A 14678-nucleotide genomic window follows, 5' to 3' on the forward strand; every position below is an offset into this window, starting at 1 on the left:
ACAGTCAAATTCCATTTTAAAACTTGTAAAATTTTATCTACTTAATAATGTAGAATAAAATTTTACCATTTGTCTCTTTGTTTTCTCAGTCTGGATAATGATATAATATACTGTGATAAAGTAATTTATAATAGTATTAAATGAATTAATATAGAATATTGAGTTACACTGTTAAAGTATTTATATAAATTCTCTTACAGTATTTTACTTTCTTCCCCTAGAACTTGGTCTTGTAATGCCATAGCGGACTTAAAGATTATTTCCCAAAAAGAAGGAGTAGAAAATTTTTCTAGAAGTATGTTTTTCTTATTTTTATTTATACATATTTTTCTATGTTTTCTCTGAGTACATGTTATTTAATGTAAAATTTTAATTGATTTAGTCATCATCACCGAGAAAACTAATGAAGTGTTATTATTTATATAATTTTTTATTCGAGTCACGAAAATATTTAGTAAATGATGAAAATATAACTGGATTCAAGAACACTAATAAGATGAAAGTATGGTACAAACTGATAACTGTTATGATTCATAATTATATTTTTTATATTTGTCTCCAATGAAGACAGAAATTTCCTGGAAGTTTAGTGGTTGTTCAGAACGAAATCTCTTAGTGTTTAAGTTATTTTTCCTCATTTTCCTTATGTTATATTTAAAATTTTTATTCAGTTTGGTAAACATAATTAAAAAAAAAGATTCATTTATTAGGCATGAGCAAGTGCCATGATATTTGCTGATATTGGTAAGAGATCAGAAGTCATTAATTTAGTAATCATATTAAAAAAATAAAGAATGCAGAAAACAATTTCAAATGAAAAATTGCAACCTACTAGACAAAAATAATTACACACATGAACTCTTTTGCATCATTAGGAAAGTGTTATTTGTATATATATCTATATATGTATGTATGGGAAGAGTTTTGTAGATGCACCATCTCGTAGGAAAATAAGTTTAAATAAATAGACAAAATAGTAAAATCAGAAGTGCAGAAAAAAGAAGTAATTATTCTTATTGATAGGAGATTGACTTTTCAAGGGGAACAAACCAATCTTTGATAACCAAAATAAGCGAGAGTGTTTTATCGTTTTCCCCAAGTAATAATCGAATTTAAGTCATGAACTATTTATGTATTTTATTACTGAGTAGCTTTAGCACAGGTTATCAAGACCGGATTAAAAAATGTATGTATGTGTAGATGTACGTGTTTATGTATGTATGTGTAGATGTACGTGTTTATGTATGCATGTGTATATGTAAGTATAAATGTGTGTATATACATAATACACATGTGCTGCAAACATTCATACATTACTGAATCTGGCGCGGATAATGGAACCATACCGTATTTAGCTTTTTAAAATTACTTATAATTACCTTGTATATGTATATACATACACAGGGTGTTTTTAAATTCATAATAGAAATTTGGAGGTGTGGTACAGAACAAAGACACAATTAGTATTCACATATTAAACTCAGTTTGCAATCGATTTATTTAGTCATAAATGCAACTTAAAATGCATTTACAATAAGAAAACTTTAAAATAAGATTGAAGTCACATAACATCTCGTATGAATTGCTTCACACGAAGCACAGCACCCACAGAACCTTCTATATCTCATTTAAAAAGGCAATGCTTCAAATTACGTCATGAAACACATTCGTGTATTGGTAATTTGCATGTGAAAATATGTTTGCCAGTAGGTGTGCATCTCGATAGGGTAATCACCATTATGCTTTCATTATTGATAGAGTTTATGTATGCCGAAAAAGCAGATGTGTATTACATTGTATGTCCGTGCAAACAGTAATGTCGAAGCTGCACTACAAATGTATTCCTTGCAGTGTCCAAATAGACAAATGCTGGATCATAATGTTTTAGTGATTACATTGTAAGGTTTGTGAAATAGGTTTTTTCCACCGCACCATACTGGTCAATGAACTGTACACAATCCAAGATCCATTTACACCGATACTGGTCGATGAACTGTACACAATCCAAGATCTAAAGAAAGTATCTTGAACATTGTTGTTGATAGACCCAAATAAAGTATGAGAGCTGTAGTGCAAAGTGTAGATATATGCCAATATACCATTTGGAGAGTGTTAAATGAAAAGTGCATACACCCCTTTCATTTTCAACGAGTACAAACTTTGAATCCACGAGACTCCACTGCACCTGAACTTCTGTCGGCAGCTTTTGCAGCAATCTTCATTGCAGCTGGACTTCACAGCTCGTGCTATTTACAGATAATATGATGAGGTATTCATAGGTGTATACCCTTGAGAGTGAATTTAATGCATTCAGTTCTCATGTGTAGGCCATTGAGAATCCACAAGTAGTGAAACCATATACGTTTCAACAACGAATCAGTGTGAATGTATAGGTGGATATTGTCCACAACTTTTTAACTGACCCATTCCTGCAGCCGCAGTGACTCTTTGGCTAGCATTATCTTATTTTTCTGGAACAGGTGTTATTAGAACTGCTGCAAGGTGTTCCGATCTCCATTTGTAACTAGAGCTGGAGCAAACCGCATGTATTCGTTACTGAGTAACGGGTACATCGGTTGACTCGAAGTACCGATTCGGTACTTACAAATTCATTTCGTTACTCGCATCTGTCGTACGATGCGGTTTGTTCGAGTACGAATGATGCAGTTGCTATACGAATACGAATGATGCGGTTTCTATTCGAATACGAATGATGTGGTTGCTGTTCGAATACGAATGATACGGTTGCGTCACAATGCGCTCATATTTTTCATAGATAATTTTGAATTTTTTTGGGCATCGGGCAAACTCTTGTTTACATTATGTGTTTTAGTTGAAATACTATTTAGTTGTTGATATTTAAGAAAATGAGCAATTTTGATAGCGTGAAGCGTTATTTTGTATTTGCTTTTTACTATTGCTATTTATGTTTGTAATTTGAAAATTTAGATGATTCATCTTTTTTTTTTTTTTTTTTTTTCTTTGAGCGTGCCATAGTCAGATTTTATTGATTTGAAATATTTATATACTGCACTTAGGTATTGTTTATATAAGAATATGTAGGTTAATATAGGTTCTTTACTTCCTTGTATCAAATAAAATGGTAGTAATTATTGCAATCGAGAAAACTTTTGGGTATCATATTTTAACGGAAATATCCGTTTTTGACGATTTCGGAATCCATGTGAATTATTTTTTGTGCTGACGCCTGTACGTATGAACACAATGAAGGACTCTTTCTCTCTCTCTTTTTTTTTTTTTCAAAAAAACTTATTGTTAAATGTAATCCCATTTACTCTAAGCTGATACTTATTACTAATGATTATGACTCTAAGTTGATACTTGAAAGGGATTTTTTTCGTGATGTGTAAGTACGTATGTATGCATTTTGCATAACTCAAAAACGGTTAGTTATAGAACGTTGAAATTTTGTATATGGGTCCGTTATAACATCTAGATGTGCACCTCCCTTTTTATTGCAATCGGTAATACTACCAAACGTAAATATGTATATATATATCAAATAAATTATAATTAAATGTAAAGTACATATATATATGTCCTTATAATTAAATGTAAAGTACACACACATATATATAAATATAAAATAAAAGCCAAGTAAGGCGAAAGTAAAAGCCTTGGCTTTTATTTTATTTAATTATCACTAAATAAGTTATTTGACTTTTATTTTCGCAATAATTGGTTGTAGTCAGGACTTAATTTTTAAAATTAGAAGTGCTGGAGCTCTATGGAAGGCCATCAGGAAAGATGAATAAATAAATAAATAAATAAAAATAAATAAAATAACTATTACAATAATAAAATAATTAGCAACTAGAATATTAAATGATTATTATTATAATTCAATAAAAATTTAAAGACAAATGAAAATTTAATTCTTAAATTAATGATGAATAACTAAGTAATGAAATAAAATACCAGACATCGTCTTGTTTGGGGGCTGTGGCTAAAATTACAATTTAAGAACTAAGCCGAGCATTAGATAAATTTACACTTTTGATGAGCAAATAATGTACTGTTTACCAGAGTATAGATAGAAATTTGGTTATGTAGCCCATTCTTCTAAAACGACGTTTCGTAGCTGCCTTCCACCAACTATTCCCCCCTCCCCCTTTTTTTTTTCCAGTTTCGGATTATTCGGTAACAGCAAAGCACACTAGGCTATTGCCTACGGGGAGGGAGGCCTTCGTGTAGGATTTTTTAAAGGGAACTGACTCATATGCAAGTTACACACGGGAATAACAATGAAAACGCCCGTGCAGCTAGCCGTTAGCCGGGAATTGAACCCCGAACCGAACTATTAGTGCTCAGCGACTTTATCGCTCGAGCTCTGGTGGGCTCTTTTTTTCTTTTCATTTGCTGTTTGAAAAACGGGTGTTCACTTTACGATAAAGTAAGCACCTGTTTACTTCAATTAAAATGGGTTAGACGATATGACTCTTCCTACTTTAATCTCACTTAGCTTTTGATTTCTAATGTTGATTCAATGTTTTTTGTAGACAAAGTATTCTGATTAGAATAATAGATTTCAAACATGTTCAAAAGTTGTGTATCTGAATATAATTAGGTTTTTATAACATAGGGCACATTTTATTAGTTTCACATAGTTCTAAAGCAATTGAACCACAGCATTGCTGTTTTGAAAGAAAGTAAAAAAGTGAGAAATGTATAATGAACATTGATATACAGGCTTTATTAAAAGTAGTCAGCCTTTTAGAACGTGACCGTCTATGCTTTTAGAGGATTTTTGGAGCTCTGTGCATTTGCTCTGGCATCTTAAAAAATGATGTTCAATATCAACGTATGTTTATGTTCTCAAAAATACAGGTTTCTTTCAGAAAGCGACCTCTTAGAAGTCGTCAATAAATGATTCAGTATAGTTATTTTCTAATAGACCATAGAATAAATTTATTTTAACATCAATTTAAAAATATCTGCTTGTACTAAGAGTTAAGAGCAATAAGACTAATTTTTCTTTCGCAATTAGCTATCATGCCAGCTGAATTGTTTTCTGCATAACCTTTATTGTGTATGATTGAAATATTTAGCTATGCATTCAACAAATATACAACAAATGTAAGACAAATCATTAAAAAAATTAAAATTTGGAACATTAATGATAATTTTTTGTTATACATAAAATATTATTAATGAGTGATGAATTTATATCATATTATATATAAATCAAAATTTAAACTCCTATTCCTTTATAATAAATTGAAGAAAAGCTATAAAGTGAATTAATTTTTAAAAACAAAACGAAAATTAAAAAAAAAAAAATTCTTTTCATATACCTAGAATCTAAAAATGACGAATACTGAATTTTACGACTCATGTGTGTATGGGTGTATTTAATTATGGCAAGGCATACTATGGCTATCTGCCTAAGGGGGGATGCCTTCGTGGAGGACTTTCTAAGGGAAACTGGCTCGTATACACGTTACACATGAGGAAAACCACGAAAACACCCGTGTAGCCGGACCGTTCGTGGGATTCGAACCTCGGACCAAACTACCAGTGTTCAGCGACTTTACCGCTATACCGCTGCTGGGCCGTTTTACGACTCATATAATAATAAATGCATATTCATATTGTAACAGAAATTTTGTTAGAAGTCTAGCATATGTATAGTTATTTGTGATCTTTTAAAACTGTCGTAACATGATGCATATTTATCATTATCGTGAACCAAAACAGTATGCTTTACATCCTTACAAATATACGTGATAGATTTTAATATTTATTTCTGCATATACTTACGTTTCCCAAAGACACGAAAGCAAGTCAAGCAGATTTTTGTTGTATTAAGCAGACTTAAGTTCTCTGTTAGCTAGTGAAACATAATTTCGGATTCTATGAGCCTTCCAGAATTATTAGCAAAATAGTGGAAACGTCTTTACAAAGTGTTTTTATAAGCAAACAGCAGATGTACACTGAGCAGTGATCAACTGATATATTTCTTAAATGATTTGGTTTAGTTGATTATGACAAAACACACTGGGGCTATGTGCCTAAAAGGAAAAATGCCTTCGTAGAGCACTTTCTTAGAAAAGCTGGCTCGTATGGTACGTGGTAAGCTGGCTTGTAATCTGGTACGGGGAAAAAACCACGAAAAGCTTATGAAGCCAACCCGTTTGCCTGAGATCGAACTCAGGTCGGAACTACCAGTGTTCAGCGATTTTACCGCTCGACCGCTGGTGGGCCATTTCTTAAATGAATAAAGGTATACTCACAGCATTATGAAATAACACTGATTGAAATATTTAGTGCTTCACTATTATCTCTAATAAAGTAACATAAAACTTTCCTTACCTTTTGTAGATTTCTAAATTTCTTTTAAGTTCTTATTCGTACTTAACCTGTACATTTGCGAATGTTTTTATCGATTTTATTGTTAAGTGTAAAAAGCAAGTTGACATTTATAATATAGCATTCCTTGTCTCAACAAATAACAGTCTCAACAAGGAGTTTTTGGAGAGGGGATGAATCGGGAAAATTTCACCTTTTCGTCATTAGCGGTTCTGATGAAGGGAATGGGGGAAGCAGCAAACGAAATAACGAATAATAGACAAATAACGCAAGCTAATCTTTAATGCGGTCTCCCAGTTTCTGTATTTGTATTTGGGAAAGTTTTATGGTCATTATGAAAAAGTGAAAATTTGATATGGATTTCGCATGACTTCCTTCTATGACTATTTAAATTATGCTTATTTTTTCTGCACTTCATTTAAACTTATTTCCTCGAATTATTCTAACTCAATTAAGCGATACCTGAAGGCAAGTTACAAATGGCATCAAACATTGCAAATTTTGAAACTAAATTTCCCGGTCAATCTTTGTCCTACGGGACTCAAACTTCTTGCATTTTTATTTTTTCATAACAAGTATAAAACTTTGCCAGATATAAATATAGAAACCAGAAGACGACATTAAAAGTTAGATTTCATAATTTGTCCAAAATTAATTCTTTTTTAAATTTGACATTGACAAAATATGAATATTTTCGTCATTTAAAATACTTCTGTATTTTTGTTGCACCGTATTTAAACTTGCTTCCTCGAGTTATTGACATTAAATTACATTAATTCCATTATCTATCAGAAAATAATTATAGCAAATCATCTATTTATGACATCTCTAAGAGGTCACCTTTTAAGAGATCTCTATTTTTGGGAACATAAACAAACATTGGTAGTGAACATCATCTTTTTAAGACCACCACATGTAAAATCCTCTAAAAGCATGAATGGTTGCATTTAATGAAGACCCATTACTTTTAATAAGGAATGTAACATTAATCTTAATTATACATGTTTTTGATGTGTGTGCCAAAATAGTGATAACGTACTTCTGTTGCTTTAGAAATGTGTGAAATTAAAAAAATGCATACTATACAACAAAAATGTTATTATATTCAGATACACACCTTTTGAACACGTCTGAAATTCATTATTCTGCTCAACATAATTTGTCTGCATAAAATATTAAATAATATTAAAAAATCAAAAGCTAAGTCGAAGTAAAAACAGTCATCTCTTCTAAACCATTTTAATTGAAGTAAACAGACGTTCGCCTTATCGTAAAGTAAACACCTATTTTTCAAACTGCGGATGAAACGGGAAAGAGGGAATTGGTGGGGGAAGGCAGCGAACGAAATAACACTTTTTCGAGCTGGGGATGAAATGAGAAAGGACGAAACGATACTAAGCCAATAAGACAAGATCTGGTATTTTACTTTATTATTTAATTAGTCATCATAAATTTAAAAATTATTTTAATTTTTATTTGTTTTTACATTTTTATTAAATTGTACTTATAAGTATTTTATATTTCAGTTGCTAATTATTATGTTACTTTAATTATTCATTATTTTAATCACTATTTTTTATTATTTTAATTATTAAGTTTTTTAATAAGTAATTTTTTTGTTATTTTAATTACTAATTAATGTTATTATTGTAATATTTATTTCCTTTCTTTCTTTATTTTTTATTTTATTTTTTCCTGTTTTCCTGACGGCCTTCCGTAGGCATTTCTGACTTTAGAAACTAAGCCCTGACAGCAATAGAAAAATTAATAATGAATCCAGTGCACCAAAAAATAATAGCCAAAATAAAGTGAATTATTTCTACCCCAAAAATGCGACGCAAAACTCCTTATCGCAGCACTACCCAGTTCCCGCGGCGTAGAATAGCTCATGTGATTCAATGCAATGCGAGGTTTCAAAGCTCTTTTTAGGGCCGTAGACCGATAAAATAGGCTCAGGATACGGATAACCGATCGATTTTTACCGAAAGTAAACCGATCGATTTTACCGAGTAACGATACGATAGTAACGAGTACTGGTTCACCGAGTAACGAATACATACGGGTACACAATTTCTCGTTACTTCTACAGCACTATTTTTAACTGAATGTGACTCTAGCATAATGGGGCACCATCCTACTTCAGCACTGATGTTTACAGTTACCTGAATGACACTTTTGGGACACAATGGATTGGCGATTTTGGACCAGTCTCTTGGCCATTCCAATCTCCCGATTTATCAAGCCTCGATTACTATTTCTGGAGACATCTGGAGAGTCTCGTTTATGCGACTCCGAGACTAGCGAGCTTAAGATCTCGTTACTTGAATATTACTATCTGCTACACATATGTATGAAATACCTGGCATCTTTGTGCCAGTATAGGCCAGTCGCTCCACTGACGCTGTCAAGCATGTATCGATCTTATGTATGAAATACCTGGCATCTTTGCTTGTGGCTTGCATTTTTTAGCGCTAGGACATTTCAGGTGAGAATTGGCTCTGTTTTCTCAGATGTATTTGAACAAGAGGGTGTGCCTCAAGGCTGCGTTTTAAGTGTTACTTTATTTAGTTTAAAAATAAATACTATTTTAAAGGAACTCCCCCTACTGTGTCAGGGTCATTATATATGGATGACTTCCAAATAAGTTGACGTGGTGCAGATATGAGAATTGTCGAGAGACAGTTACAGATTGCTCTTAACAGAATTGAGAAATTGTCAGAAAAACGCGGGTATATCTTTTCAAAGCAAAAGACTGTCTGCATGCACTTTTGCTGAAAGCGAAATATGCATCCCGAGCCGGAGCTTCACTTTCAAGATTCTTTGATTCCTGTCGTACCAGAAGTCGAAGTGTTTAGGAGTGATGTTTGACCGAAAGTTGACCTTTATTTCCCATGTCCTTTACTTGAGGAAGAAGTCTTTCAAAACACTGAGTATTTTAAAAGTCTTGGCGAACACCTCCTGGGGCGCCGAGCGGGAATCAATGCTTCGCATTTATAGAGCTCTTGTACGCTGTAGACTGGACTATGGCTTGGCACGGTGTTCTACTTTACTGAAGCTAGATCCTGTACACCACCAGGCCTTGCAGATATGTTCTGGAGCCTTCAGAACATCTCCAGTTCAAAGCCTTAATGTTGACTGTTATGAACCACCACTCCAGCTAAGACGCGAGCATTTGTCTCTTCATTATTATTTCACTATCTTATCACAACTGAACCAATCTGTAAAATTCTGCTTGATGACAGTGACCTCTTATTTGAAGCACAACCCTCCTGTATTCCTACCTTCTCTTTACAAGTTCATTCATTAATTGAGAAATATTCCATGCCTGACTTAAACATCCAGCTAGTAAAGCATTTTGAAATACCACCTTGGGAAAATGTACAAATTTGCTTTCTTGATATTTTCGTCCATCTGGTTAAAAAAGTACTAATGAGATCATATACCAACAACTTTTCTCAGAACATAGACAAATTTACATTAATTATATACCTGTATATACAGATGAATCGAAAGCAATCGGTCATGTTGGAATGTCTTTCGTAATTGAAAATCATATGGTGGGAAGACAACTTAATCTTAATTGTTCAGTCCTGACATCTGAACTGACTGATATTTATTATGCCCTTTTATCTATATCTAGGTGTTGCCGAAGAAGGTTTATTATCTATTCTGACTCATTCAGTGCTCTGAAGGCTTTAGAAACATTCTCTGACACACAGAATCCGCAGAAATAGTTGAAATTTTAAAGTTTAATAAAATCCTAAGTAATCGTGGATTCGAAATTCTTTACTGCTGGATTCCTAGACACGTAGGAATAAAAGGTAATGAGTTGGCAGGTATCACAGCCCAAAGCTGCTGTCGAGGAATCTAAACCACTCATTCCTCTCAGAGATATCAGCCAAACCATCAAGCAGAAAATTTTAGAAAAATGGAAAGAAATGTGGGATGCACAATTAAATAATAAGCTAAGAAATGTGAAGCCTAGAGTGCAATTTTGGGAAAGTACTCTAAACCGAAGGGAAGAAGTACTTTTGACTCGTATTCGATAATTGTGCGTGATTCTGGCCACTCCAGAATCACGCACAGTTATCTTCTCAAAGCAGAGAGTGAGCCAATTTGTCCCTACTGTGATAGCATTTTATCTGTCCGTCGTTTTTTAATAGAGTGTCCGAATTATAGACTAAGACTAAAGCATTTTAACGAGTGTGACTTCCCTTATGACTGTTTAATCGGGAAAGAGGCCAATAATAATTTATTTCTATACCTAAAAGAAACAGGTTTCTGTTATTTAATTTAAGTAATTTTAATGTGTTTCATCTCTTGTTACATATCATTTGCTGAGTTTTAATACCTACTCCTTTTAATGTTCACCATTTTATTATTTCATGTAGATTTTATGACTTAGCTAATTGTTATTTTATAAAGTTTATCTGTCTTTTTATAAACCACCATGTGTTTGGTGCACATAACCTTTCTGGTTATGCGCCATTAACTCAACCACCACCACCACCACCTGGCATCTTTGTGCCAGGGAAGGCCATTGCTCTACTGACGCTGTCAAGCATGTATCGATGTTGGTGGACGGAAAGTTGAACAGTTCTTGTAAATATATTGCTTCAGTTGAAGTGACCCTATCTTTATGACTAAGTAAATGGATCGTGGCTTAAATTTCCTATGTGAATATTATTTGTATCTTTGTTTTATAACTCCCCTCAAAGTTGGTACTGTTAGTTTGGAATCACCAAACGCACACACAGTGTTTTCCTCATATGTTTTGCTCGTATCTTTTTAGGGCTAGGTTTTGAATTTAAGGAGGGGGGGGAAAGCACAATCATCATCTTTTTGTATCGTACATAGTTTTTCTGTCTGAGGACTAGCTAAATTGGTAAAATATATTCACTTGATTATTTTTATTCAGTGTGTTCAACTTTTATTTGCATTTTTGCATTAGCATTTTATCCATTTATTTTCTCTTTCATTTTTTACTTGAAATGTATTTTGTGCAGATTTTTCATTAAGCTACCCAAACATGGTCGGTGTTCTCTTATTTAAGAAAATTTCCAAAAATTGAATTTCATTTTACTTCTGTTATTTGTGTTCCAGCTCATTGTAGCCTTATCTACTGCTGACCTGTTTGATCTTTTGAAATTGGAATCTTTTGTTTATTCCCCTCCATTCCTTCCTCTTTGGAATTGCAGTCAAGACTTTCATTTAAGGTGACCGAGAGAATTGTGATCTTTACAAGATAACTGAAATGAATGTGGCTCAGTTAGCATCATATGTTGGCTCATTATCCATCAAATATTGTAATGTTTGTATTAATATGTATTCTTATTGGAATGTAGGTTTCTTTTAAAGAAATAATGTTGTGACAGCAGTGGCTTATCCATGACTGTTTTTCATTTATGCTCTTACTGTCGTCGCTTTTTTTAGGAATTAGATTACTTGCATAATTTTAGTCTCTTAATTTTCAGATGATAAAATAAATTAAAAAGGGGAAAAATACATGAGGAAATATGGCATGTGTATATTTGTGTACAAATTGTGCTCCAAATTTGATTAGATGTGAATGAAATCAGAAATAGAAGCTTGATTACTAGTTATAAAAACTAAGCTGTGTTCATAGCAAATTTGGTGTTTTCTGCAAAGCATTTCCCCCTTAAAGTACTGAATTATTTTAGATTCGTAATAAATCCAAATTTTTGTAAATATGCATAATACAGCTCTAATTAGCGTGATTTCTCTTGGTTATAAATAGTTTCATTGCTTGGTATCGGTTTTTGACTAAATATGCTGATTTGTTTCAGTGCAGCAATATTTTTGATTTTTGCATTCTTTATTTCTAGCATCATAAAATAATTTCTACCGAATAAATTAGTTACGAACCAATATCATTGCATATAACAGAGTTCTTACATTTTGTGTATCCAGTTGTATATAGGTGCCAATTTTAATTATTCTTCAATATTTCAGAAATTCAACACTTGTTTTATAGTAAAGAAAATGATTGGGGATTTAGCCATTTTATGTCATGGAATGTAAGTATGCTTATTGCTATCAGTAATAAAAAATTGGGACATTTTTACCTGTTTTGATATGCTTGTACCATATATGCTTGTGTAATGTCCGTGCTCATGTAATGTGTGCACCTGAACTTTATATATAGAATTTATGTAAAAAAAGGTGACCTGTACAATGTACGCCCCCCATAAACTAAAGAATTTCTTACTTTAAAATATATTTTTTTAATATTTCCTTTTTCCTTCAGTCGATAACATTAGTCAGTAAACATCTTTAAAGAAAGAAAATGCATTTGTTTTGTCTTTGGTTGGTGCCAGGATGGAAAGCAGAGACTTTCCTTGCATTCTGGTGCAGCTGTTATTCAGTAATAACATCGGCGCCAGCAATCCAAATGGCAGACGCGATAATAAATGCAGGCAGTCCAAACAGGTTTTCACCACACTGGCTTTCAGGACATGCTGTTTTTTAATGAAATTACTTTCCCCTCCTTCTTCCTTCAAGCATTCGCATATTTCAAGCTTTCTGTTTTCATTCATAGTATCATTTGGAATTCGTGGTAGTTAGCAAATAGCGGGTTTGAAATGGGAAAATACAACAGCTATATTGTGGCCTTTAAATTGAAAGTCGTAGAATTTGTGCAGGAAAATGGAAAAAGAGCAGCAGCAAGGGTCTATGAGGCGGACAAAAAGTGTGTGCGCAATTGGAGCAAACAGCGTGATCAGCTGGCGGCAGCGAACAAAACAAGACGTGTGTTTTTGGGATCGAAACACAAGTTTCCGAACTTAGAATAAAAAGTAGTTGCATATGTTAAGATAAGTTGATGTCCTGTCATCGCTTTATTATCGCGAAGCACAAAGCAAATCATTATTTAATATCACAAATTGTGAATGCCGATCAGAAGACAGTTTATTTTTATGCTCCAGACACTTGTACTGTAAATAAACATGGTGTAAAATCAATAGGCATATGCAGATATGAAAAACCAAGAGCATGTATTATGTTAGCAGTTGTTGCCAATGGCAAAAAAACTTCCGCCATATGTGGTTTTTAAGCGAAAACATTGCCGAAAGAAAAACTGCTACCAGGAATTGTGATACAAGTTCAAGAGGGTAGATGGATGACACTTTTGTTCAGGACTGGCTTCAGAGTGTGTAGTATAAATGACCTGGAGCTCTGTTGCAGCTACTTTCTCTTCTCATGCTGGGCAGTTTCAAAAGGGCATCTCGCAGACGCAGTGAAACAAAATTTTGAAACCTCAAAGACTGATCTTGCTGTGATTCTAGGAGGTCTAGCTTCCATTCTTCAGCCACTTGATGTTTGCATATGCAATCCATTAAAAATGGCATTCAAACAGTGCTACTGTAATTGGATGACTTTCGAGAAAAGGGGGACCACAGCAGCTGGAAATCCGAGAAGGGCATACATCTCGGAAGTGTGTGCGTGGATAAGCATATCTGATGATGTGATTGTGAAAAGTTTTAAAGTAACTAATATATCAAATACTTTGGATGGAACAGAAGATGAACTTTGGAAGGATAACATGAATGAGGAAAACAAGAAAGATGATGTGAATGAAGAAAATGAGGAAAATGTGACTGAAGAAAGAGATGACAATGATAACTAATTTGTGGAAAAAGAACAAAAGTACTGGTACTACATGTGTGTTGAAAATTGTTCATCATAAGTTTTTAAAAACTGTTTTTAACTGTAAAAGTTTTAAAAAATCTGAATTTTAATATTTAATGTGTACGCTTTGTGTTAACAATTAGTGTGTGCTGATGCAATTGGAAATGATTTGCAAGGACGAAATAAAGGTGAGATAAAAAAGTGTTTACTGATTAATTTATTTGCACTTGTATACTGAGTAATATTCACAATGCTTTTTTTTTTTTTTTTTATTTATTTATTTCTTGCAGTAGCTTGAAATTAGAAATAATACCGCCCACTGATTCTCCACTACAGTGCCTATGCTTCCGTCTTGTGTATTTTTATGATGCTGTTTGCAGCAGAAAGATTTTACTTTCACACACGCAGACATAACAACCAAAATTTTCATATAAACTTGTCAGAACAGACTTTTTTAAAAATAATGTGAACAAATATTAAAAGAACCAATGCATATTTGTGTAAAAGTAAATATTAAAATTGCAAGTATTGGTTAATTTGTGCCTCTATATTGTGCTTCTGTGCAAACTAATACATGGAGAGTGTTGATAAAGTAAATTGGGTAATTTATATTATATATGTGTATGGGAGAAAGTGAGTTTGTTAATTTTAAGTAGCTATTAAACAACTTTAAATTTGATACTTTTATTACTTATGCCATT

The 14678-nt window shown here is 33.0% G+C and overlaps 1 protein-coding gene across 4 annotated transcripts in view; it reads left to right on the forward strand.

Annotated features, from left to right (window-relative positions):
• Nucleotides 1-14678, forward strand: part of LOC118189049 (ubiquitin C-terminal hydrolase 7-like) — a 166462-nt gene that overhangs the window by 17308 nt on the left and 134476 nt on the right. For all 4 annotated transcript variants that reach the window (XM_085824998.1, XM_085824999.1, XM_085824996.1 and 1 more), the window contains exons 5-6: nt 222-295; nt 12304-12368. In XM_085824998.1, the coding sequence (XP_085681124.1) occupies nt 222-295; nt 12304-12368 (139 nt within the window). The remainder of the gene's footprint in view (nt 1-221; nt 296-12303; nt 12369-14678) is intronic.

This window comes from Stegodyphus dumicola, chromosome 10 (genome assembly GCF_044657685.1).
Source record: "Stegodyphus dumicola isolate Sdum_Otavi_A_Nest chromosome 10, ASM4465768v1".
Lineage (NCBI taxonomy): Eukaryota > Metazoa > Arthropoda > Arachnida > Araneae > Eresidae > Stegodyphus > Stegodyphus dumicola.